The sequence below is a fragment of the Rhamphochromis sp. 'chilingali' genome (assembly GCF_963969265.1).
Source record: "Rhamphochromis sp. 'chilingali' genome assembly, chromosome: 5".
In the NCBI taxonomy this organism is placed as follows: domain Eukaryota; kingdom Metazoa; phylum Chordata; class Actinopteri; order Cichliformes; family Cichlidae; genus Rhamphochromis; species Rhamphochromis sp. 'chilingali'.
The window spans coordinates 26,324,394-26,350,876 of record NC_137932.1 but is presented as its reverse complement, the minus strand read 5'-3'; the positions used below and the strand labels follow the sequence as shown (position 1 = coordinate 26,350,876).

The 26,483-nt window shown below is 42.9% G+C and overlaps 1 protein-coding gene across 5 annotated transcripts; it reads left to right on the top strand.

Annotated features, from left to right (window-relative positions):
- The first annotated feature begins 811 nt into the window (after window positions 1-811).
- LOC308396650 (sorting nexin-14-like) lies at window positions 812-26,188 on the top strand. Of its 5 annotated transcripts, none has more exons than XM_080882132.1 (29): window positions 814-1,351; window positions 3,021-3,141; window positions 3,260-3,333; window positions 5,531-5,609; window positions 5,705-5,748; window positions 5,845-5,932; window positions 6,574-6,658; window positions 6,799-6,955; window positions 7,349-7,424; window positions 7,723-7,767; window positions 10,134-10,223; window positions 10,712-10,826; window positions 11,059-11,214; window positions 12,743-12,867; window positions 13,562-13,620; window positions 13,919-13,960; window positions 14,963-15,095; window positions 15,187-15,373; window positions 15,578-15,661; window positions 15,952-16,052; window positions 16,240-16,348; window positions 17,257-17,297; window positions 18,622-18,738; window positions 19,414-19,528; window positions 20,084-20,248; window positions 21,148-21,243; window positions 22,313-22,404; window positions 23,921-23,977; window positions 26,034-26,188. In XM_080882132.1, the coding sequence occupies exons 1-29, from the start codon at window positions 1,215-1,217 to the stop codon at window positions 26,058-26,060; spliced, it is 2,817 nt and encodes a 938-aa protein (XP_080738258.1). In that variant the 5' UTR covers window positions 814-1,214; the 3' UTR covers window positions 26,061-26,188. The 5 variants fall into 5 exon arrangements, with proteins under 5 accessions (XP_080738261.1, XP_080738258.1, XP_080738259.1 ...); XM_080882133.1 differs by having other exon boundaries at window positions 815-1,351; window positions 13,937-13,960; window positions 26,031-26,187; XM_080882131.1 differs by having other exon boundaries at window positions 815-1,351; window positions 26,031-26,187.
- The last annotated feature ends 295 nt before the right edge of the window (window positions 26,189-26,483 follow it).

Sequence of the window (26,483 nt, the reverse complement as noted above, 5' to 3'; positions counted from 1 at the left end):
ACTGGGGTGGCACTTGGGGTGGCAAGGGATCATTTTAGGGTGGCACTTGCCACCCCATGCCACCCTTCTAGATCCGCCCCTGCTGTAGATACCCAAACAGTTTTGAATATCCAATTTAAATCACATCAGAAATGAGAATGTCCTGTCCCCCTGAGCATTAAATTATCGCACAATAAACTTGTTATGAAAAGCCTGATCTCAGATTATTTACTAGTTAAAGAACAGAAACTCGCTTTCTAATGATCAACCCCCAACTTATCAAAACAAACCGCCTTACCGGAAGTGGCGTTGCTTGGGTCAAGGGTTGCCATGTCTGCTGAAGAAGTTACGGTTTCATACAGTTACAGTAAAATGCTTTACTCAAGAAAGATAATCAAATCATTTTTTTTATTCAGCTAATATACAGATTAAATCACGTGACCCAAAGTAATTCACAGCTCGATGTTTAACTGATTTATAAGCAATACTGGGAGTCCAGTGTTTCAATAGAAAATAAATATACAATAATTTTGTTTCTTGGCATATAACTGACTTAATCAGTATATTCTATTAGTATTATTATCTAATTTTGACATTTAAACTAAAAAAAAAAAGATAAGTAATGCTAATATCAAAAAATAAAATTCCGACTGTCCTAAAATCAAAGTAACTAGATGAATCTGATATTTCTTTATTGTATACACTTTAAAGGACACTTCTTTGTACACACGTAAATAAAATAAATAGTAATCCCTGTTTACTGACGTATCAAGTGGAAAAATCCCACCCTCAGCTTCAGCTGACTGTGCTTGAAACGTGTTTATCTGCTGGTCATGCGCCCATCAGAGAGCCTTTAAAGAGGCGGGTACCGATAATTTTTACGTTTTTCCATAGACCTGGCAACTCGCGGTGCGATTACAACTCTTTCCATCTGTTGAGGAAGTGTGTCAGACGTCGGAAATTATTCTGAAACCACGAAGTGAAAACTTTATAAAGTGAAGAGAGTGGATTTTGTTCGGGAGCAGAGTGCGCAGCAGCCTCGGCTCGTGCCACGGAGCCTGTTTTGTGGCTGTTAGAGTCACGGCTCTGACGCTAAGCGCTACGTTCAGGCTAATGCCCGCGACACCCAGAGGGTCAGCCGTGTACTGTCAAGCTGTGCGGGAGAAAGTCCGGATCAGGCCCGAGCCGTGCCCGGCTGTTTCTGGTCATGTCCGAGCTGCCGCTGCTCTGACCGGATGGCGGGAATACTAACGTGTGTGGAGGACGTGAAGCGGCGGCTTAAAGTGCACGTCCTGCGGGAAGCCGGCCGTCAGTATCCGCTCACCTGCTTCGTCCTGGTGTCTATGCTCGCGCTAACGGTGCTGCTCAACAGGTGAGCTCACATGACCCCATTCACCTGGAAGATTCACCGACGTGCAAAGTGTCAGGCGGTTCGTGTGTAGCACTGTGACCTGCACCTGGTCAGTCAGTAGACCAACGAGCAGGCGCAGGGCAGAACCTGCCTGAGAATATTTAGTTTTTAAGCTTTGTTCTCTGTCAGAGCACCTCCCCGACATATATCTGTACAACAGAAGTCACAGAACAAACAAAGAGGTGCCAAAGGCAAATTCGGCATACTTTATTTCACAAAATCTTGACACTTGAAATTTCCTCAAACACCACAGGTGGCAGTTTATTAGGCAGGTCTTTCCTGTGTATCTGCCTTTTTTGGTTATGGGTTTCCTCCAAAGAAAAATCAGATTTAATTTGCTTAAGTTTTTCTTAGAAATGACCAAAAAGTAAAATGGGAAGTGCACAGGCATCGGCAAAGCCAGGTAACATACACTCTTTGCCTAAACTAAATGCAGTCCAGTCATGCTTAGGTGTACAGCGTCCCCCTCAAAGGTCCACTGTAAACTAGTAAAACCCCTGTTGGGTACAAATCTTCTTTAGAGGTCGTCACAGTGGACCATCTGCCTCCATCTCACCCTATCCCAGCATCCTCCTCTGTCAACCCTCTGCCTGTACTCCTTCATTACATCCATGAATCTCCTCTGAGGTCTTGTTCTTTTCCACCTGCCTGGCAGCTCTGAGCTGTACCTCTGATCGACTCATTTATATTCTTTCCATTTCCATCCTGGTCACTCCCATAGAAAATGTTAACATCTTCAACTCTCCCACTTTCAGCTTGAACTCAGCTGTCTTTTTATTCTTGGACTCTAATGAAATAGTTTTGTATGAGTCTGTCTTATACTGGGCCTTAATGCAGCCCCTTGGTTCAAGGTGTATCTAAAACAAGCTGTTTAAGCTCCACTTTTAAGCCAGCTTTGTTCTGATTGGCTGTCCCCTCATAAACAGAAGGTTTGAACAGCAGATGGGTGGAGCTACTCTGCCTCAGATGTTTGTTCTAAATTACATGGATATTTACAATGGGAAGCATGAGTTTGCTCTGTCACACATAAATTATGCAAAATAAAAGCTAGAACCAGTTTCTACTTTTGTTCCTTTGCCATGTTTTTGTTTTTCAGATTTTTAAGCTGAAACTATCAAAAACCTCACTTTTTCTTTACTTGCCTGAAATAGAATATATGACCCTTTGTCTGTGGAAATCACGTCCATTGCTGCAGTTCACAGGGAGTGAACACTAGGTGGTAAATGGCCTGCATTTGTATAGCGCTTTTCTAGTCCCTAAGGACCCCAAAGCGCTTCACACTACATTCAGTCATTCACCCATTCACACACACATTCACACACTGGCGATGGCAAGCTACATTGTAGCCACAGCTGCCCTGGGGCGCACTGACAGAGGCGAGGCTGCCGGACACTGGCGCCACCGGGCCCTCTGACCACCACCAGTAGGCAAACACGGGGTTAGTATCTTGCCTAAGGACATTTGGCATGCCGCCAGGAGGCAGCCTGGGATCGAACCGCTGACCTTCAGGTTAGTGGCTGACCTGCTCTGCCACCTGAGCTACAGCCACCCCTGTAGCTCAGGTGGCTAGGTGGTGCCCTAGTTCATCTCCTCATTCACATGGAGAGTCTGTGTAATGCTCTCCCTGCAGGTATATTCACATCCTGATGGTGTTCTGGTCGCTCCTGGCTGGTTTTGCCACTTTCTACTGCTCCCTCAGACCAGAGACTCTCCTTCCCAGCGTCCTGTTCACCGCGAAGCCCAGGAGCAGAGTGAGGCACACACCTTTACCTGAGAGGCTCTGACTGAATGATGATTTCTGCACACAGACAGGTTTTCTGTGATGAAGTGTACATCTTTACTGACTGATGTTTCTCTTCCTTTGCACAGCAACGGGAGCAGGAACTGTTTCCTCTGGGTCACAGCTGTGCCGTGTGCGGGAAGGTCAAATGCAAGCGTCACCGGTACGTTCACCTGACCTCTGACCCCACATGTTCAGACTAGAAAATGTTTAACAGACGGTGTTAGTCTGAAAGATTAACAGTACTGTCGGCTGATTGGTTAACAGCAGAAAAGATTTGGTCTTAATCAAGGAAACGCACTTCACGATCAAATAATCAAACTTTATTTGTGGATTTTTTCGAGAGCTTCGCAGAGATGGCTGAGCTCTGAGATGTTTCAAAGTAAATCAAACTGCAGAGAAGAAGTAATAGTTCTCAACTATTGTTATTGTTATTTTTAAAAATCTGGCAACATCTTTAAATGCATTCACAACATGAAAACCTCCACTTGTAAATTCCTGTGTGGGGCTTGACACTGACTGGTTAAACTGAGAAGATAACCATCATTTTTCAAACCTCAGAATAAGCCAGATGATAACTGTACCTCAATTCCTCTGCAATTTATTTATGTACCAATTTAACTAAATACATTTGATTAGATATTAACATACAGTTTGTGCCGCCTGTCTGGGCTCTACATGGATATGTTCACCTTTCTGCACTCCTTCCTGGCTGAAGAATTGTAAGTTATAACTACTGTTATGGATTGCTGGCCGTGACTACACTCAGAGCAGTGAAAGTACAGCCACTGACACCTTGTCACGCACGCTGGTCTCTTATCAGTTTACTGCTGTCAGATTTTTCCACAATGCATGTGCAAACCGCCAGAAACAGGCTTCTGGCCTCTCCGCTTGCCCAGCTCCAGTGATTGTTGATGGGAGATGGACACGCCCTTTAAACAAATTCTATGCGATTTTTAAGAAGCTTTCAACAACAATTGCTGACTGCTGCCACAAGATGGCAGCGATTTAAAGCCTGGATGCATTTGTTAATCAACAGGTGAGGAGTTTTATGACAGCGCTGTCTGAGATGAAAGGAGAGAGGTCGCTTTACTTTGGTACATTTTAATTTATGCCTATTTTTAGATCTGACAAGGCCACTGCATGCCTTGCTTGTCCTGACAGATTCAGTAAAAGGACTAGATGTTACAATCCCTGATAGTGCATTGCTTCAAATGGAGAAAGTACGGTGACCCTGAGAGGCCAAACGGAATGCCACTTAAGAAAACACCAGCAATAAGAAAAATGCTGCAAAAGCACACAAAACACAACAGAAATAGAAAAAACAAAACAGAAATAGGAAAAAACACAAGGGAAGTGTTTCTGGGGAGACAATAACCCGACGGACCAGTTGCAGGAACCCAAAATATGATAGGTGTGTTTTATCATGATTCGTATAATAATGATGATGGATTTTTAGGCTAATAGTCAGGCTAACACACTTACCTCTCATCTTTTCTCTCCTCACAAAATCGATAGATCCTCCACTTCTTTTAAGTGTCTCCCAGCGCAATTCTTAGCATATTTTGGTTCCTGCAACTGGTCCGTCAGGTTATTGTCTCCCCAGAAACATATCCCTTGTGCTTTTGGAAATCAGTTTTTTTTTCCTATTTATGTTTTCTTTTTTCCTATTTCCGTAAGAAAGTCTTGAGGGACGGCTGTTATGAGGAAAGGCATCCCAGAAAGTTAACCAGCGGGACACATCGTTGTGTGCCTCAACTTCACAGGGTGTTTCGCTCTTTTATCCCAAGCTATTCTACCATTTTTTTCCTTCCTTGTTTAGGTTTAGGGATTAAGAGATCCGATCGAGATGATCATATTAAAATCATCTCGATCAGTAGTGGACCTTGGATTCATCGGGTGTTTTTGCCATTATCACTAGACACCCTCATCTAAGAAGGCCCTGCCAGGGTTGATCAGGCCCCGGGGTGTGTCACTGGTTTATGTTAAATTGTTATTTCTCTTCTACTTTCTTCTGTTTAGTTTTCTACAATTTATTTTCTTCTATCAATTCACTGCAACTGAGAAGTAATATTTACCTCCTTAATATTTATGGAGCCTGACTTCTTCAAAGGAATAGAAAAGGTGATAGAGAGAATTTAGACAAAAGAGACAAGATAGGAGAGAGCAGAGAGGAGGGCTGGAAGGAGGCGCCTGATCTGGCATCCCACACCTCCCCCACCGGATCAACTTCAAAGATCAGAACAATCCCCACAACTGAGCAAAGATTCGTGCAGCTCCATCAGTCTTTTTGTAAAAATCCTGCAAACAGACGAAACAATCAATCATAAACCTGACTGACTTTCTTTCATTAACTGCAGGCCGACACTGCTCCTAGAAAACTATCAGCCATGGTTGGACCTGAAGGTTCATTCAAAGGTGGACGCCTCAGTAGCAGAGGTACCTCAGCTCAACAGCTGGACATGTGCTTAAGTGAAACATCCAGATGTGATTATGTGGTCCTCTCTGACCTCTCTACTGCCCCCCCCTCGCAGGTGTTCGAGTTAGTCCTTGAGAACTTTGTGTACCCCTGGTACAGGTAGGAGGACAGCTCAAAGCATGTTTTTACCCATGTACTGGTAAAGACGTTTGTGTTTCTTTTTTTTTTTTTTTAAACTGCCGCCTCTGGTTTCAGAGACATCACAGATGACGAGGCGTGTTTGGATGAACTGAGGATGACTTTTCGCTTCTTCGCGTCGGTGCTTGTCCGCCGAGCTCAGAAGGTGATGTTCTTTCTCACAAAACAAACTGTGAGGATTACAGATTTGCTCCACTGAAAATGAGATCAGCAGCTGGTTTAGAGTGAAATCCAGTTTATAAATAGTATGAAATAATATTAAAAAAAACCTTCAATGTGTTTCCAAAGCCACAAGTTTTTATGACATTGTTTATGTGGTTGATTTTTAGAAATAAACAGAAGTATAATTCCTCGCTGTAATTCCTCGGGCCTTAAACTAATCAGCTTTGTTTTAATTACTTATCCAATTACAGGTAACGTGTGAAGTTTATTTGATTATAGCCGAGCTGAAAGACAGGAAAAAAATAATCTATATAGTAAAATGCTACATAATAATAATGATAATAAAGATAATAATTAATAATATATTTAGTAACAAAGCTTGTTTGGCTCTATTTTGTTGGAAGTGTCAGTGAACTCTCCTGGAGCCGACTGTCAGTTTTCTGTTTGCTGCAGTGAAATTAAATCAACTGGATTACTCAGATTTCCGTTCAGAAACATGTTCCAAATCTCAAACGGATCGGATGCAGTGCTGTTTTTAATGATTGCCACCCGCCGTGTCTGGTGCCTATTTTTGATGATTTTTGTGTTAATCGTTACTTTTTGTGTGTTTCTCACTGTTGGCAGATTGATATCCCTGCTGTGTTTGCAGACAAAGTGATGAAAGCTGCGATGAAGCACATTGAAATTATTGCAAAAGCCCACCAAAGAGGTATGCACGTGTCCGCTCGTGCTTCATTTCTAATATGCGTGTTATATTCAGTCGTCTGTGGGAAGCATGCTGGCTGTGGTTGTGTGGCGTGGGGTTCACTCGGTGCAGGGTTGCACCCTAATATTTATGTCTGTTTGTAGTGAAGACTGTAGACGGCCTGCAGCAGGCGGCTCTGGACGAATATGGCGCCGACCTCCACGTCGCTCTGCACAGCCGGAGAGACGAGCTGCTGTACCTGAGGAAGCTCACGGAGATGCTGTTTCCCTATGTCATGCCTCCCAAAGCCACAGACTGCAGGTACAGAGACGACCGAATGAAGTGTTTTTCTGCATCTGAGACTTTTTGATATTTTCACACCTTCATCGTTCCGCCGTACAGAGACGATTTCTGTTCTTTCTCTTAGATTTCCATTGTAGCTCTCAAACTCTGAACAGGAGATTTTCAGTCCAGTTTCCAGCCATCCATCGATTTCTTCCACTTATCTGAAGTTGGTTTGCAGCTGGTTTCTTCTCAGACACCTTCAAATGTTCTAATCTGTCCATCAAGTTCCAAGTCGGTTGGATCTAAAAAACCATAAACCTTCTCTCTTGCCTCGTTAGGTGTTCTTATACGACTTTAATGCATCGCGGGAGTCTCAGGCAGAGTTTCTGATAAATTTCTGAGCTTTGGTTTTTGCTTCATGTGGTGCAGGTCTCTGGCTCTGCTGCTGCGGGAGGTGATGGCTGGATCCGTCATCCTACCAACCATGGACTTCATGGCCGACCCTGTAAGTAGCCACATGATCGCGTTGGTCTGTATCTTTGGTGCATCAGAGTTTGATTTAAAAAAAACAAAACAAATATGTGTACGTAAAATCCCCAAATCAGTTCAGTGTTTTGAACTGTTGAACTGCATTTTCTCAATCACATAAAAATATATTAAATTAAAACAAAATTAATCAAGATTATCTGTTAAATTGGTGAAATTATAAATGTTTTATACAATATGAATCCTAATGTGATGATGAAACGCTGTGACAGTATAAAACTTTTTTTACATCATGTCCTGTTTCTCCTCCTTTTCAGGATACAGTGAACCTCATGGTGCTTCTATTTGTTGATGATACTCCAGTAAGTGAACCGCCTTCCTTTTATCTGCGCCCCACAAAATTTAAAGGTCAAGTGTGGAGGAGAGCCGACATTGCTATGAGAGACCGTGTCACAGTGTAGATTCAGGAGGCTCATTTTAATCCAGTTATCTCCAGCTGAATTAGTATTTAGTATTTATTTATTTATTTATTGTCATTGTCAGAGAACAATGAAATTGCATTTGGGGCTTCCGTACAACCCGTAAATAAAATAATGAAGAAAATAATAAATACCGCTTAAAACCCAAGTGTAAATATTTAACCCAGTGTGACTCCAATGCAATAAGACAATCCTTAGCAACAACATGAGAACATGACAAGTAAACATGAGAACCTGACAAGTAAGTTCAGTGCTATTAAGAAGTTGGATATGGTTATTGTCCGTGAGAGGGGGGCAGAGAGTTCAGGAGCCTCACAGCCTGTGGATACAGGCTGTTGGCCAGTCTGGATGTTCTGGCCTGTATAGACCTGTACCTTCTCCCTGAGGGCAGCAGGTGGAAAAGGTGGCGCGCAGGGTGATGTTGGTCCCGCAGGATACTGTGCACCCTCCTCAGACAGCGAGTGGGGAAGATATTACTAATCTCTGGCAGACTTATTCCAATAATTCTGCCAGCTTCTTTCACCACCCGCTGGAGTGCTTGCTGATCGGCCTTGGTGCAGCTGGGGAACCACACTAGAAATCCATACGTCAGAACGCTGCTGATGGCACAGTTGTAGAAGTTCAACATCAGAGATCTGGGAATGTGTGCGCTCCGCAGTCTCCTCAGGTAGTAGAGGCGCTGTTGGGCCTTCCGTGCAACTGAGGTGATATGGTTACCCCAGGACAGGTCCTCGGTCACAGTTACCCCCAAGAATTTAAAACTGCTCACCCTCTCCACCGCCTCACTGCCAATGAAGAGAGGCAGATGGTTGTTATGACCCTTCCTCCGGAAATCTACAATGATCTCCTTGGTCTTTTTGGTGTTTAAGACCAAGTTATTGTCGTGGCACCATGACTCTAGTTGTTGCACCTCTGTCCTATAGTTTGTCTCATCATTGTTGGATATAAGTCCGAGCACTGTAGTGTCATCTGCAAACTTAACAATGAGATTGGACGCGCAGGAGGAAATACAGTCATGGGTGAAGAGAGTGTATAGCAGAGGGCTCAGAACACACCCCTGAGGGGCACCGGTGTTGACCACAAGGGTGGAAGAGGTGTTCTTACCCACTCTGACACTCTGTCTGCGATTAGTGAGGAAGTCCACAATCCAGTTGCACAGAGAGGAGTTAAGTCCCAGTTGGTGGAGTTTGGGACGGAGTTTATATGGCCGGATGGTATTAAAAGCCGAGCTGTAGTCTACAAAGAGGAGCCGTGCATAGGTGTTCCTGTGTTCCAGGTGCTCCAGTAATGTGTGCAGCACTGTGGCGATCGCATCCTCGGTTGACCGGTTCTCCCTGTATGCAAACTGGTACGAGTCCAGGGATGGTGGAAAAGCAGCTCTGATGTGTTTGATGACCAGTCTCTCCAGGCATTTGGCGGGAATGGGGGTGAGTGCCACAGGTCTGAAATCGTTCAGACATGTGACATTTGACTGTTTTGGGATGGGAACGATGGTTGCTGCTTTGAAACAGGATGGTACCAGTGAACAGGACAACGAGGTGTTATATATAGAGGTGAAGACATCCGCCAGTTCCGCAGCACAGTCTTTTAGCACCCGTCCCAGCACTCCATCTGGCCCGGCCGCCTTCCTGGTGTTAATGCTCCGGAACACACGCCTCAGCTCATGAGTGCTCAGGACTGGAGCAGGGTCGGTTGAGGGGAGAGGGGACAGGACAGGGTCGGTGTTCTCCCTATCAAAACGGGCATAAAAGAGATTTAAATCCTCAGCCAGAGTAGAACTGTCGGCTGAGGGTGATGGTGTTCTCCTTTTGTAGTCCGTGATAGCCCTGATGCCCTCCCAGACCTGCCTTGGGTTTGTGTTGTTCTCAAACCTGGCCTCGATACGCCTCCTGTGCTGCTGCTTGGCAGTCTTGATGCCTCTTCTCAGGTTGGCCCTGGCAGCAATGTATGCCTCCTGGTCCCCGGATTTGAAACCAAAACCTTTCACTTCAGCCTGTCAGCTCCTTTATAAGCTCCGCGTTGAGGTTTACCGTTATGAACAAAGCTCTAAACATCAGACCTGAGTCCAGCCAGTAGGTGATCTAAATCCTGCACAGTGGACCTATAACATACAATGTGTCCAGCATGGAAAACAAACACATTAAAGATGAAGAGTCTTTTTTTTTTTCACTCGTTTATACTCAAATCAATTAATTTAATTGTAGTCAAGTGTTCTGAATTAATGGCCTCTTTGAATCTGTCCTGTCCAGCCGGAGCCAGCCACAGAGCCTCCGTCTCCACTGGTTCCATTTTTACAGAAATACGAAGAAACGCATCAAATCAGAAGCCAGAAGCCGTCTGTAAGTACCTCAGAGTGCGACAGGGCAGGAGAAAAGCTTTTCCTCCAGACTGCTGTGACTTCAGCAGCTCAAACTAAGAATGAAGGTCTGATCACACTTCTCCTGATAGAGCTGGGAATTGTTTCTATTTAAAGCAATTTAAGTCAACTTAAACAGCGCTTTCCCAACTTCATAAATGTAATAAGTAAATTCAAGTGTATATACATTTACTGAACTGGTGTTTCTAATAACAATAATAATAAACCTTATATGGTAAATAGCCACAACGTTGATCCCTAAAACATGATCCCCTTTTGTTCTTAGCCTGAATAATAATCGAGGGTCTAATTTGAGGTCTGGAGGCTGGTGTAAGGTGTTATTTATAAGTTGTATAAACATGTAGTGATTTATAAAAAAAATAAAAATTTTCTGATCAGTTTCCACACAGTGTGAATGTGGTGCAGATTTATTTTTGAAGCTTGTCTGACCCTCCCTGTGTGGTGCTACAGGTGCTGAAGCTGGAGCTGAAAGAGATCAGGGAGCAGCAGGATCTCCTCTTTCGTTTCATGAACTTCCTGAAGCAGGAAGGAGCCGTGCATGTGCTGCAGTTCTGCCTCGCCGTCGGTAGGAGTCCATACATTTGATCTCCTCATACAGCTCATCCTGTAAACAGTTTTGCTCCACTTACATGCAGCAAGCATGAAAATGTTTCTCTGTCAAGCAGTTTGTAACTTGATTAATAAAGTTTTTTTTTTTTTTATCATTATTATGAGTTCTAAGACATGCAGTGAGGTCCCTGTTGGAGCCTGTTATATAAATGTGTCGGACTGACTATATAAAACTTTTTTTCCCCCAGAGGAGCTTAACGATAAGATCCTTCGTCCGGAACTGAGCGACTCTGAGCTGCTGCATTTGCACGGCGAGGTGGTGCACATGTACGAGACGTACTGCCTCGAGGAGAGCATCGACAAGATCAGCTTCGACCCGTTCATCGTAGAAGAGATAAGGAACGGTGAGAGTTGCTGTTTGCATGATCGTTACCTCGCCTTTAGGCTTTAACACCTGTCACCTGACCTGAAGCTAAATGTGAAAGCTCAGAGATGAGCTGTGTTGTATGATGCTCTGTAACTGCAAGCGGCAGATTGTGAACGATTTCATTCACATTTCTGAAAATTTAATTGTGAATTTTCTTATGAAATATTCTTCAAATTCCATCAAATTTCTTGATACAGAGTGTTTTGGAAGCGATTAATGTCCAATTCTACACAAGTTTTTTTTTTTTTTTTTTTTTTTTTAAATCCAGTAACAAACTGTCACTGATTTGACCTAAAAAAAAAAAAAGAAAAAGAAAAGGTCACCAAAAACTACTAAATTATTGCAAATTCACTGCGTTGGCCAGTTTACATAGCATTGTTGTTTCTTGGTTAAATAAGCGTGGTCCAAAAGTGGTCCAATGAGCACGATTACAGGTCTAAACACCAGCCAGTCGGTGCCATATGTGGGGCCATCACATTTATCACCATTGTTATTATAACTCAGGTGACTGATTGTGTGAGATTTTCCCGACAGCAGCAGGGCGAAGATGGAAAGTTTTGTTTGCATCGTGGCTCCATTTTCATCCAAATGGTGTTTGATATCGAACATCGTGAGACCCCCTGAACCTGCGCTGGTGAAGATGGTGTTTCATTTCACAGCTTATGGATCCACAGCTGGTGTTTGCATCAGTTTAAACTGAAATATTTTAATATTAATATTTTGTTTCGATCATTAGCTCTGATTATTGACCGTATACACTGCTGGCCATGCAAACTCTTCTGGCACTCAGTTTCTGGGAGTGTAAGCTCATTGCATCAGCTGTGTGCACTGACTGTGTTTTCATGCACATTCTCCCCTGTTAGCCTGTGGGGATATCTCAAGTTTCAAGTTTTATTGTCACGTACAGATAAACAGTGTAGCCACATTTATCATAATGAAATTCTTTGGCTTGTGCTCCTCAGCTTTACATGAGCATGTAGAGAGTGTGCAGTTATATTAAGAAGAAAATAACAGAATTTAGCAGCATAATAATAATAATAATAATAATAATAATAATAATAATAATAGGAAAAAAGAAGAGAAAGTATTAAATATGAGAGAATTGAAGACTAGTTGGTATTTACAAGTCTGTGCAAGAGTACACAATGACGGCTGAAGTGTTGGTATATATTTAGTTAAATCCTGTGTTTACTGAGTTGGACACTTTAAATATTTCTGTTTATCTTCTGTGTTTTGCACACGTTCTGGTTATTCTTACAAAGAAAAAAAAATCTGTTTGTGCTTCGTGCGCATAAAGATTTTGGAACCTTGTACGTGTGGACGCTGTTGGAAAACAGCCGCTCAGGTTTAATCTGATCCAAAATTCAGTTCATAGAAACTGTGAAACATGACTGTTACGATGGTGTTTGACGTGCCTGTGTTACCTATGTATATAGCATGTTCTCTAAGCTCTGTAACTCAGTAAGCGGAAGCACGCAGTGACATCAGCTCGTGTTCTCTGTCAGTCGCCAAAGGTCCGTACACTGAGGTGGTGAAGCTGCAGCAGATGCGCTGCCTGTTTGAGGCGTACGAGCATGTCCTGTCTCTACTGGAAAGAGTCTTCACGCCCATATTCTGTCACAGCGATGAGGTAAGACCTCTGCAACCAGACTGACCCACACAAACGCAGCACATCAAAGCACAACATCACAAGGTCACCAGTTTGTGCTTCAGCTGCTAGCTGCCTTGTTTGTTCCACTTTGTCATAGGTGCACGGGTTAACCTGAGCCAAAAGCCCAGCCTCCTCCATACTCTCAGCTTAAGAGCCGATATCCCTAATATGGTTGACGTTACGTTTGTGAGGGGCAGCCAATCAGGAGAAATCAGAAGAATCAGCTCAAACACAGGGACCTAAAAAGTTTTTTATCATATTAACTAAGGCTCTGCATCCAAGGTCCAGTGTGTGACACATAAAGATTATTCTGAACTGTGAATCATGCAAAGTTACTCTAGAGTCCAAGAATAGAATTCTGGAGCCGTTAGTGAGTTTAATTTCTTATTCATTAACAGTGTTGAGGTAATAGCTATATATACACGAAGCTGTAAGTTATATAAATGAAGAGGAAGTTGATCTGACTTCTATTTGTTACACTTAAAATACTTTTTTACAGGATTATTTACAGATTCTTTTTCACCAATTTGTCCAAAAACGTACCCGATTTAAATTTGACTGCTCTTCTCCTTTTCTCTGAAATATTTTGATCACACTCCATCGTACATTTCTCAGGACTTTCAGAATCTTATATTAGTCACTACTTATGTACCTTTTTCTCTTCTCCGTGCAGTACTTCAGACACCTGCTGAAGGGGGTGGAGTCTCCAGCGAGGAGCTCGAAAGTCAGCAGGTTTGTGATTTGCACTAAACTTCACGTGTTTATTTTGATAGGTGTTTAAAATTTAAAAAAAAAAAGTAACAATGAAAGGGGTGGGGGGGAAGCATTTATTCTGAAAACACAAATTTGTCAACACGTGCATAAACACAAACACGTCCGAGTAATTTGGTTTGTTCCTCCTCATTTTGAGCGTTGTGTTCGCAGTGACCACCGTAAACCTTTCACTGTGAGGCAGCACACAATCAGAGCAGCTCACTGTGCTCATGTTTATTTCTTTGAGGTTGTCTTTTGTCCAAACGCCCGTCTTTAGATGCGCTTCTTATTCCAGAAGCTTCAGCTGGGACGAGACCAGGTAAGCACTCGAGCAGCATGTTGCTCGTCTGCACTGAAACTGCCTGCAAACAGCACACGGTACGATGCATGTGGATAGAGCACTGCTGACCGCAGATTTGTTTGCGTGATGCTCGCTCAGCGATTTTAACTTCCTGCTTGAGAAGATGGAATAAAGATGCTGGAGAGTCATTAGAATTTCTCCTTGTGGTCGGATGAGCAGCACTGAGTCTTTGCATCACATTTGCATTTTTGCCTGACACTGATTTTTCGTTTTTAGTCACTGTTCTTGATTCAGGACTCAGCAGTCGTGCGTTTAGTGCTAGAAAGGCAAACAGATTTTCCCCAGATGTCCTACTAAATACAAAATTCTTGAGGAAGAAGTACAGACATGCTGATGCTGGCTGTCCTTTCTTAGTTCATGCCTGCTGCATGACTTGTGCACCACACAACACGTTTCCAAAGAATTGAGGGCAAAGAACTGTCAATAATAATGATAATATAATGATGAAAAAAGAATGCACTCCTCTGCAAGTCATTTCAAACCTGTGTTACATAAAAAAGATACAAACCCAAAATCTAATGACATATCTTTAAAAAAAATTCTGGCACAGGCTGGAAAAATCGTGTAATGGTTAAAAGAAGAAGTTAATTACTAAGATGATCGTGTATGAAGACGCTTTAGAGAAGTAAAGGAGAGCGAGACCGCGGGAAGTTTATGATGATTTAAGTTTGAGTCCAGATATGAAAACATCTGGAGTGCTATGAAAGCAAACTGAGCTGTTGAGTCTAAAGAGTGTTTATCAAGTTTCCAAGCGCAGACCGAGTGCTGTTAACGGAACGGTGATTCAGCAAAGTGCTCTTTTGTACTTAACTTCATACGAGTTTGACATGATTTGCAGATCATTGTATTCTGATTACATTTTACTTACACGTCCTAGCGCACAGAGAAATCCTCCGTGTGAATTTGTCCTGCAGTAAATGGAGTCCAGAGAAACGAGATGAAATATTCTGTTATCTTTAGAAACACGTCCAAAAGAGGGGAGTCGTTCGGTATCAGAGGAATTGGCAGTAAAATCAAAGGCGTGTTTAAGAGCACGACCATGGAGGGCGCCTTACTGCCGTCCAGCGCCATGAATGACGTCGACGACGATATGGTGAGTGCAGCGGCGTTTAAATATAGATCGATGGTTTTTCCACATCGGTGCTCGATGTCTTAGTTGTGAGTCTCCTCTGTCCGTCCTGAAGGTGGAGGAGGCCACAGTTGTGATGGAAGACGACTCCCCCGACGAGCCGGCCATCCCTCCTGAACCCCAGAGGAACCTTCTGGCCTGGAGTATCACCATCCCCTACATCGACTTCTACGACGACGACATCAAGAAGGAGCGGATCCTAGTCTTCTCCATCCACGTCGAGCGCAACGACAAAAAGAACGGTGAGCAAGCGGAGAGGAAGGTTCAGGTTCTTCCTGCACAGACGAACCTGAAGATGTTTGTAGGAAAATAACCTTTAATGAGGTTTTATTTGCTCAGAGCAGACATTTGTTTGTTATATAATCAGAAATAGTCCTGTGAGGTAGCCCAGACTCAGTGACTCATCAGTCAGATGATGTAATGGCTTTTGCTCTCGTCTACTTTAGCTGATCACGAAGCAGACAAGTGGTTGGTGCAAAGGAAGTACATGGAGTTCTACGTCCTGGAGTCAAAACTCACCGAATTCCACGGTAATACAGTGTTTACAAAACCAGAGACTGTATATAAGAGATGGACTCTGCTGAAAAAGGGCTGAAAGGTAAAAGTGGAAAGTGAAGTTCTTTGTAATGGCCAACAGATGGAGACTCTGTGATGGCTCTTGCATCTGGTTTTAATGTTAAAGGATTCCACAAACCACAGGCTGGCTATGTCCTTTCTTCGTATACAGTCTATGTACCTACCTCACTTTATCAAATGACCGTGTTATATTTCAGCTGTTGGTATTTTACCCCGTTTTTCCCCCGCTTGACTTTGTTCTCAGGCCCATTTGAAGATGCACAGCTTCCATCCAAAAGAATCATCGGACCAAAGAACTACGAGTTCCTCGAATCTAAAAGGGAAGAATTTGAGAAATATTTGCAGGTATTGGTCAGTCTATAAAGCATCTCGCCCCCAGAAAAACAAACCTAAGAGAAGCAGTAAAGTTATCAGTTAGTCTATGCACCGCTGCTTGGCCTGATGACTTTGAGCGCTTGTTGTATTTTTCTGTAAGTCTTTATTTGAGAGGTGAGCATCAGTCTGACTCTTGGCTCTTTGTGTTTGTGCGCAGGCTCTCCTACAGCATCCGGAGCTCAGCAGCAGCCAGCTGCTGTTCGACTTCCTGTCTCCTCTTGTGGAGCATCAGTTCCTGGACAGGATGCTGCCCGATGTCAACCTGGGTACGTAACCAACGCATCACACATGCCCTCTGTTTTTTTTTTTGTTTTTTTTTTATGTGACTATTTCAGAGTAGCTGCGCTAATAAAGGGTGCTGTTAGCTCACCTGTAGCCGGTGGAGACCTGGTCCATGTGTCACTACACTGATCTCGCCACAGCTGCAGAGCAGAACGACCACCATCAGAAACTGCAATCTGCTCCATTATTTAATGTTGCAAAGCAGCATGATTATGAAGTCAAAATGAAGACTTTGTGCTGCATGTCTTGCACACGTGCAGTCTAAGAGAGTTCATCTTCTCCCACTAAAGAAATAAGACAGTCACTGTCGGTTATTCTGGTTCAAATTCAAACTGACATTGTGGATGGATGGCTCAACGCCATGACTGAAGTCATCTCTTGCATGAAGTAACAAAGCACTCCACCTTGAAAGCTGGCGGTAGCTGCTGGTTTACTGGTAAATGGGCTTTAATCAGCTTGTACTCACTGACTTTTACTCACAGTGAACATGCCTGACCTTTTTCTACTTCGTGTGATTAATAATCAGACGGTGATGCCATCATGTCTGTCTTTACTCAACATTTTCTTTTGCAAATTAAAATCTCTCATTATTACTTTTTTCTTTTAAAATAATTTTATTGTGAAACATTTGTATAAAACTCAGACTGACTTAAGAAAGTGATGAAATAACTAAATAGCATTGGTGTCAGTGGCCGTGTCATGCTTTTATATTAATTGAATTTGTGCACTGTTAACATCAGTGCTTCTGCATTGTAACCTGTATAAAGCAGTTAATGTTACTATGGGAGCAAATATCATAATTTTTCATTCAGCGCTCGCTGCCGCCATCTTTCTGTGTTCGGTTTGTGACTAAAGTGTTTTTGTTTGTTTTTTGTTTTGTTTTTTTCTACAGGAAAAATCTTCAAGTCTGTTCCTGGAAAGCTGATAAAGGAGGTGAGTATCTCTTCCTGAGCCGGGGATCTTCTCTGTTTTTCTTTTGACTTTGCGAAGGCATTATCTCAGTTAATGAAGCAAACGTCTCCCGTTATCTGGAGTGATTTTAGAAGCGTGTGAAAGTGCAGCTTCTCTGTGTCCCACCTTTAAAAGCCACGTCTTATTGGTAAGCTGATATTTCCCTCTGCAGACCCAGAATTTCACTGTGAGCCAAAACCAGAAAGCAAAATTACTCACGATTCGTTTTGTCTAACCTCTAGAGTCGCAGGCAGTCACAAGCATTGGGAATATACACACAGATATACAGAAACAGCCGGAAACATGGCAAACCCCACAAACAGAGTCTGTGATCAATGACATCTGGTGTCATGCAGCTGACCCGACCTCTAGGACAAATTCACAGGGTCTCGAAGAAAAACGATGTCTAAAAATACATCTAATCGTTTCCTGTTCCTGATGTTGTTGCCCTGGTTTTTTCATTTAAGGTGGAATTTACCCACAGAGTAGAGCTTTCTTGTATATTCAAGGACGGAGATGCATTTTGGTTATGGTTGTCTTGGTTGGCAGTGTATATAGCTGTAAGCTTAAAAAGTCTGACCTGGGGGCAGTGCTTGAACTTTTTCTTTTTTCTGTGACCCACAAATTTTGCTGTGTCCCACCATACATGAATAATAAATGAATATGTAATGAATCTCGAGCAAATGAGTGGGAAATATCTTCAAGTAAAACAACTGTTTCAGTTAAAAAAAATAAAATAAAAATAAAAATTTGTGTTGAGAAAATCGTGAGAAGAATTTCAGGAACCGATACGACAAACATCCTATTCATCAGTGCTCCTGCACTGACGGCCAGAGGGAAGCAAGTCAAAGTCATTGTGAAGTGGATGCTTAAAACAATTAACAATAGAATGAACCTTCCTCACATACTTGTTATAAACGGCCAAAACTCTGTCTTGCCAACTCCCTGAGAATTTGCTGGCAGTTTTCACCAAAAGTCCCAACTGATTCTTGTTCTTCAGAGTCATGTTACCGAACCAGGCAGTGATACAGAAAGAAATAACAGGTTCAATAAAACTCCTGTAAAATAAGGACAACATTTCAGATAAAAGATCTCATTTTCCGTAAAAAGAACAGTGTTTGGCGAACTCAGTGGCATCAGCATGAGGTTCAAAACACAGTTTACGGTCTATAAAAATCCCTAAATACTTGTAAACACTCCACAATCTCAATATCAGCAGCTTTAATGATAGTAGGTGATAAGCTATAATAGACTTTCTGCAGATATGTTGCACATGTTGTGAAACTCGCTGACGTGTGTTTTGCAGAGAGGACAGAACCTGGAGCGGTTCCTTCAGTCCTTCGTCAACTCGTGCGAGTCTCCCAAACCCAAACCGAGCCGGCCCGAGCTGACCATCATCAGCCCCACAGCGGGGAACAAGAAGGTAATAAACATCTGTCCTATAAATGCATATGGAAGCTTTAACGCCATGTCTGAGCCTCAGTCATATCCTGGCATTTAGTCATGAATACTTGTAGAAGCCTGGTTCAAAGAAAAGAAGATATAATCAGTCAATTCACTTTTTTTTATACAGCACCAAATCACAACAACAGTCACCTCAAGCTGTTATTGTAAGGTAGACCCTACAATAGTACATATGGAGAAAATCCCAACAATCATAGGACCCCCCCATGAGCAAGGACTTTGGCGACAGTGGGAAGGAAAAACTCCCTTTTAACAGGAAGAAACCTCAAGGAGAACCAGGCTCAGGGAGGGGCGGCCACTTGCCGCAACCGGTGAAAAGGAAAGTTTAATCCTAATCTCAAAAGTACAGATTGTGTCTCCTGAATCCAAGATGGGAGCCTGAAAACTGAAGGTTCTGTGTCCCATTCTATTTTGAAGTATATGCTCTATGAAAGTAACACGGTATTGTGGGGTCACTAGGATAAGATGGGGCCTGATTGTTCAAGACTTTGTCTCCTGTGTGTTATGAACTAAAGATCCTCTGCAGGTACTCGTCTGTAGCTTAGCCTTGTTTTTTCAATATTTCTTCGTGTTTTAAATTACGTCGAGCATTTTAATCGTTACGAGGTAACGGTATGTGCTCGTTGTCCTGCAGCTCGTTAGCAACCTGTTCAAGAACAACGGCAACCTGTCGGAGAGGAAGCACAACCCCAACTTCTTCGCAGAGACGTTCACTGTGGATGGCATGTACGACTACATGATGTATGTCGGTGAGTGAGCCCGAGGAGCCGTTAGCAGCCTCTAAAGGCAAGATCACAGCTTTACAGGAAGTCTGTACAGCCTCTGTCACAGTGTCCGTGTAAGTAACCGAAGTCAGAAACACGACGATGACGGGACCAAATCGCACACATGTGGAAATGCTGGAAGCTGGAATTTCCTGCAGTCAGAACATTTGAGGGAAAAATTACTGCAGGAAAGCATCCAATGATTTCCTTTCTACGTTTCACTCCTCCTGCAGCAGATACTGTGGCCTTTAATGGTAACATAGTACACGTTGTACTGATAATCAAAGCAGGGATGAAGACACTTCCATTAATCACAGACCCACAGTTTAGCTTAGAAAGCAGCCATCGTGCTAACTTGTCCCACCGAAGCTCTTTTTACTTTCGTTTCTTTAAGCAGAGATTTTGCTTTGAACGCGCAGACCTGTTATGATTAGAAGACTTTAGATTGGTCACCTAAAGCCTCTGAGATGTTTCGATCTGTGTTTCTTGAACTGATTCGGGTCTGACTGTCTGTATCCGTCTTGGTGTTTGAACTCGCAGGCCGGGTGGTGTTTCGCATGCCGGACTGGCTGCATCACATTCTGTCTGCTGGGAGGATCTTGTTGAAGAGCACATTCGAAGCCTACATGGATCAGTACATGCAGTTGAAACTGGAGCAGATCCTTCAGGAGCACCGCGTGGTCTCCCTCATCACCCAGCTCCGAGGTAGGACGCCACCCGCACCGATAAAGTCTTTTCTTATTTCCGGCCTCAGTATCGCTGCTTTTAAGATGATTTCCAAGGTGTTCGGATTGTTTATGACCCCAAAAGAAGCGTCAGTATGTGGAAAGGTCTTTTCTTGCTTTTTAAATGTTACACAAAAAAAAGCCTCACGACTCAACCTGAGCATCATTTTAAGCTCCTGCATCACCACGATAGCTGTTCCTTGATCTGAGCTGGTAGGAGTTAAACTTATCGAGCTCAGGATTTGAGTCAACAGTGAGTGAACCGGAAAGAAAAGAGAGTCTGAGTATTTTATTAACGTTCAAATCATAAAAATGCAGATCTGAATCCTGTCAGCAATATAAACCTGCAGTTAGTACATCAAAGGTTTTTTTTATTTTTTATTCCAGAATGATTCCTTTTATCCTTCCTCATCCTGCAAAGGGCTCAAAAGGCTAATCAGAGAGAAGGTTATAACTGCACATAAATCTCAGAAGCTGCATCTGATTTAGGTTTGGCAGATCTCCCATCTCCTCAGGTGTGCCCAGACAGCTTCCAGCATGCTGCCATCATTACATTCCTGCCAGGAAATTGAATTTCTGGGAATTGTCAATTCCTCACCAAACCCACTGCCTCTAGGCAGTGCGTTCGGTTGATGCCACTGAACTTCTTAACAAATCTTCAGCTGAGGTGAAATCGGAGCACTCAGCACACGTGATCAGCAGCGATGTGTTGATGCAGAGAACGAAGCACCTTTTTAATTGGACAAAAAAACTTGTTTTTGAAGATGATTCATCTTGTGTGACCCTACAGAAAATCTCTGCTTCTGTGCAGATCTTTCAGTTTCCAAAAACAAAGGAGGAAACATTAACTCTGTGATTTGTTCCTGTTCATTTCTGCAGACGCCGTCTTCTGTGAAAGCAGCGAGGAACGAACAGCAGAGGCCAAACAAGCCAGAGCCAAGCAGACGTTCGAGGAGATGATGAAGTACCTGCCAGGTCGGGTTTTAGTTCAGTCACAGTAATCATTAATAATCAATAATCATCTCCTGGTATGTTTCACGTTGAAGTATTCAGTGAGGCTGTCTCTGCAGACCAGGCCACGCCGGTTTATGACGTCACATCCTGAACTTCCAGCTTCAAAACTCTGACCCAAAGCTGTGCTCAAAGTTTATCTGCTCACTCGGAGACATTATAATTAATAATGGCTGTGCATATCAGCACAACATCGCAGTATACCCTATCATATCAGAACATCAATAAAGATAATAAAGTATGTTACTGTATCCGTGTTAAAATCCGACTCTTCTAAAGTGCCAGTGAACATCTCAGAGCCTGTTTTAAACACGTCACAAATCTGATTTAAAGGGGGTAATAACATTTAGTTAGCTGTGAGCGTGCAGGCAGTTTCTTTTGATCTGTGACTTTAAAAGTAAAAGTGGAAATGAAACCACAAGACCTTTGAGGTGTTCTCACTTCCCAGTTTGCCAGTCATACTGGATCTAAAGTCCCAGTTTAAACACTGGCATTGTCCGTGATGCTTTTCCTTTTGTCATTCACGGTACGGAAGAGATTCATCTGCTTTTAAAGACACAGAGGTTTTCTTACAGCTGGATTCCTGCACAGAACGTAGCTGCTTTAACTACAACCTGGAAACGAGAGCGCCACTTTATCTCCTTCCTGTTATCAATTTGAGTATTTTGTTTCTTACATCTAAAGTTCTGGACTGAGGCGACTTTTGTTGTGATTTGGCGCTATATAAATAAAATTGAATTGAATTGAATTGGACTGCAGTTCCAGGTTGCTCTGCTCAGACAAGAGTTTCCAGTGTAATAATATGAATAACTTGTATTAGCCTAGCACTTCATAAAACACACAGTCACAAAGGGCTTGGAAGTTTGAAGAGTGTCTCTGCCGACTGTCCTCCAACTCTTCTACTCTGATCTTATAGACAAACAGTCCTGGTCTTTGCTGTGTGTTTTTAACAGGTTTCGGGTCAAACTCAATAAATCTGCATGCTTCACATACTCATGGCTTAATAAAGCTGGACGATGTGCTTCGATTTCAGACTTTGTGGTGAAGTGCATCGGCGAGGAGTCGAAGTATGAAGGTATCCAGCTGCTGTTTGACAGTTTTCAGCAGCCGTTGCTCAACAAGCAGGTAAACAGTCGTTCTCCTAATCCACGGTTCAGCTCAGCATTTACGAGAGCTTCCTGTATGTTCAGGCAGGTTCAACGGTGATGTGTAATGTAATGTTAGGGTGCATTTTTCCATTAGCATCAGGGTGGGTCCAAAGTTTGTGTTCTCCATTCTTTAAGCATCGTTTCAAAAGTACTGATTTGGCACCGGTATCGGATAAAACTTAAACGATACCCATCCCTATGCATGACGCCTTGCACTAAGCGCTTTCACTTTGTAGAAAAGTGCAGAAATTGTTTGATAGCTTGATTACTCTGATGCAAGCAGACCTTCATCCTATCAGAGAAGAATTTAAAGACACTAACTAACAGGAAGTGTTTAAAACCACTGTGTTAGAAAATATACTTTGTGTCGCTGGCTCTTATACTCAGAAATGTTGGCAAACGCCACGTTTGGACCCACTCAAGTAACTTAGAGGGGCTGTAACTGAAAATATTCATAGTACAAAGGTAAAATCTTACATGGATTAATTCAACTTGTCACTGTTACTGTAAATCAGCTGGTTCTAAATGAGTGGGGTGGGAAGTTTATTCAGATTGACTTGATTTTATACAAAGCTGCAAAAGACAGAATCACTGCAGACCTGCAGCCTGTGTAGGCTGTGCTCACAGCTGTCCTGATTTACATGTTTACTGGTCCCAGCTTTTTCACTTACATGTGAATGTTTCCCTTAATTCCCTGTCAGTCCACGAAAGTTTTTAAGTTCCTGTGAGCGGTCCTGAATCTGAGCTTCAGTTAATCACACTTTTCTTCCAGTGTAAATGCTGTAAACATGTGTTAAACGACCACCGCAGCAATGCAAATTTCTGTGCATTCATGTTGGATTTTTCTATATCTGTTAAACAGATGAGTTCTTCTACATGTTTGCTTGCGAGCTCTTCTGCATTGTGTAGTTTGTTTGCACATAAGTGCAGACACATGCACACACAGTGAAAACAGAAAACACAAGGTTATTGAAGTCAGGTGCCTTTTTTTTTCTTTTTTCCCCCCCCACTGGAAGTGTTCTTTTATAAAGCGCGCGCGTGCACACACACACACACACACACACACGCCAGTACTTGCTTAATGCCACACTCTGAGGATGCAAGCCGATGACTTTCAGTTGAGCCTGTCCTGTTTTCAGCTCATCACTGTGCAGCTCTTCCCACTCACATTGTACTTAAACACCGCTAAATTATTTCTCAGGGATCCTCTCAGGCTGAGTTTACATTAAACTGAGTCATCACTGGTTTATGACTCGGGGATAATTTGCTGCTCTTGCCAATGGTGATGTTTGAGTGAGCAGAAAGACTAAAATGCATGTTTTCTGAACTATAAGATAAATTAATATCTGAAATCAGGAGTGTTTGGATGTTAACTTTCAGTACTGACATACTTCCTGTATGTTTTCACTTTGTCTTACTGGCACAATGAACAGTCAGAGGAGATTAACGTTTCCCCTCTGACTCTAACTGGCCTGATCATTTCTCTTCCTCAGATGACGTACGTCCTGCTGGACATCGCCGTGCTGGAGCTTTTTCCTGAACTCAGCAAGGTAAACAGCTGACAGTGGGGAATGTAAAGAAATAAAACAGGATGAGCTGGAAGTTAAGATAAGACGCCATTCTCAGAATATATCAGGCAGGAAAAGACCTGTTCAGGAGTTCACTGTATGTGCACGTGTGCATTTCCAAACATGAGTTTTTTTTTCCTGGTCAAAACAGATGTTTTACTGCACATTTAAGTGCACGTGGTCTGCAAAAGCAAAAAGGTCTGTTTGACCTTCACCGACAGACATCTGTGCATCTTGAAAATACAGTTTTAACAGCAGATCCTCATTGTGCAATCTTTAACTGCATTTTTTTTATCCTGTCATCCACATAGTGATGGAAATACATTTGAAGGCATTTAATGGATACTTAGGGAATGCTGGACTTATTTTGTGTGTTAGTGAGCAGATTTGTTGCTTAGACAGGAAATAAACTGTTGTAAGCAGCTCAGATTCTCAGTGAGTCTGCTAACCATTAGTGCTGCTGGCTACAGCTGTGGAGGCTCCTGTTGGCATCTACACTAAGTGCTTAGTGCTCATTTAGCAGTTTATGATGCTCGAATCAATATCTAATTAACGATGATGAACGACTGAGTGGATTTGTTCTGATGAATCAATGTCGTGATAGTCAAACTGAGGCTGCAGATTTCTGCAGCTGAGTGTGAATAAGCAGAGAAAATCTACAGATAGCAAAGCTATGCATTAAACTGAATTTTAATTTGACTTATCGTTATTAAAACATGATGATTGAGATAAAAGGATTGAGTAGTGACCAAAGGAACCCGGATGTTGCAGATACATGTGGAGGAAACTGGTATAAACTGTTGTCCGCTTCCATAGAAACCTGACCACAACAAAGAGCGAGGATGCAGGAGGGAAAAAATGCCCAACATGTTATGTTTCAGTCGGCTGACACTGGGACACAAACACATAGCAACTAGCACATAATGCACCATCGTGAGCATCAGTAGCGCCAAGGATCTCTCTACTTAAGTAGGCGATCTCGTACCTTTAGAAAGATTTCCTGCAGGAGATCAGATCAGGCATTAGAGAGAGGGTAAGGAGTTCAGTCATTTGAGAGTGGTTTGGTCATCTGACAAGGATGCCTCTGGGGGTTTCCTAGATGAGGTTTTCCAGGCACATCCCATCAGGACATGCTGGAGAGATTATATCTCTTGGGCTGTCCTGGGAATGCCTTAGTGTTTCCCCAAATAAACTGGAGGAGGTGCCCGGGGACAGGGAGATCTGGGCTTCTCTGCTTAGGCTGCCCAGACCTGGATAAATCAAAGAAAATTAATGGATGATTTATTGTGTCACGATCAGGCTTTATTTTGTTTTTCATCCCCCAAACATTGATTTTGTTGCTTCTAAAATCAGCTTCTCATAACTGTTCATTTTACTTTAAAGCCAGACTAATTTCACATTGTGAGCAGAGAAACGCATCTCCTTTCACTGCAGCTGTGACGGGAAACCAGGTGATAAGGGATTCAGGCTGGTTTCACCTGAAGCAGCTCTTCAGTTAATGCTACGTTTAGTTAGCATCTTTCCTCCATGTCCCAAGCAAGTGAAACGAAAAACGAAATGCTTCCATCAGCCCTGATTTTTGTTGTTGTTGTTGTTGTTCTTCCTTCTTTGTTGTAAAGCGTCTTTAAAGCTAGTAACATAGGCAGAGTTAGTTCAGCTGGATTCAGATGCAGCCGAGAGCCTGGAACTTTCTCTCTGTGAGAAACCACAGCTCACATGCAGCTCACACGCCCACACCTCCCTCTCCCCAGCTACCTCCTCCAAATCTCCTCAAGCCAGTAAATTTCATCATCAGAGAGTTAGCGTGAGGGTCCATGTGGACATCCACACCCCAGCTAGTTTTCCGTGAGCACATGACACAACTGTGCTTTCATGCTTTCCACAATAACACACTTCTTCGTCATGCTGACCTCGGTCCTAACCCTGAATGCTGTGATAGTTTAGGGTGATATTTTAGATTGTCACAGATCGGGCGGGCCTCGTTCTCTCAAACACTCGAATGTGACCTCACAGGTGTTTTCTGTTTCCTCCTCAGCAGGGGGCGAAGGAGGCGTTCATCGTGTGACCCGGACGAGGAACCGAACTCCATGCTGGAATGTGCAATACTGTCAGAATATTTCCAAAGGCTCTGAGACCATCTCTGCATTCCGATGTACATTAATGCACTAATAAAGAGATATTTATTGATATCACACTGCCAGTCGTCTTCTCTGCAAACACCAAGGAGCTCATCTGCTCATCAGAACTTTTTGCTGCTTCATCCCAGCTCAGCTTCACATATTTTCACTTCTGCTTTAGCTGAACTGTAATGAAAGGCTTGCTTGGTCTGTTTCACACTGAAACAAGCTACCTTGCTCTCTTTCAAACCCAGCTAGTTTCAGTTGATCTGTGTTAGGAGTTCAAACCTCAGCTACAAACTGGCTAGTTTCCAGTCTCTACGGACCGTGAACTGCCAAGTTGTTGTAAGCTGCAGGAAGCCATAAGGTAT

Excerpts from the sequence above, each read along its gene's own strand:
- LOC308396650 (XM_080882131.1), top strand. The coding sequence starts at position 1,215 with ATGGCGGGAATACTAACGTGTGTGGAGGACGTGAAGCGGCGGCTTAAA. Across the intron at positions 12,868-13,561 it reads TATTCTGTCACAGCGATGAG|TACTTCAGACACCTGCTGAA; the intron begins GTAAGACCTCTG and ends TTCTCCGTGCAG. Across the intron at positions 15,374-15,577 it reads GCGCAACGACAAAAAGAACG|CTGATCACGAAGCAGACAAG; the intron begins GTGAGCAAGCGG and ends CGTCTACTTTAG.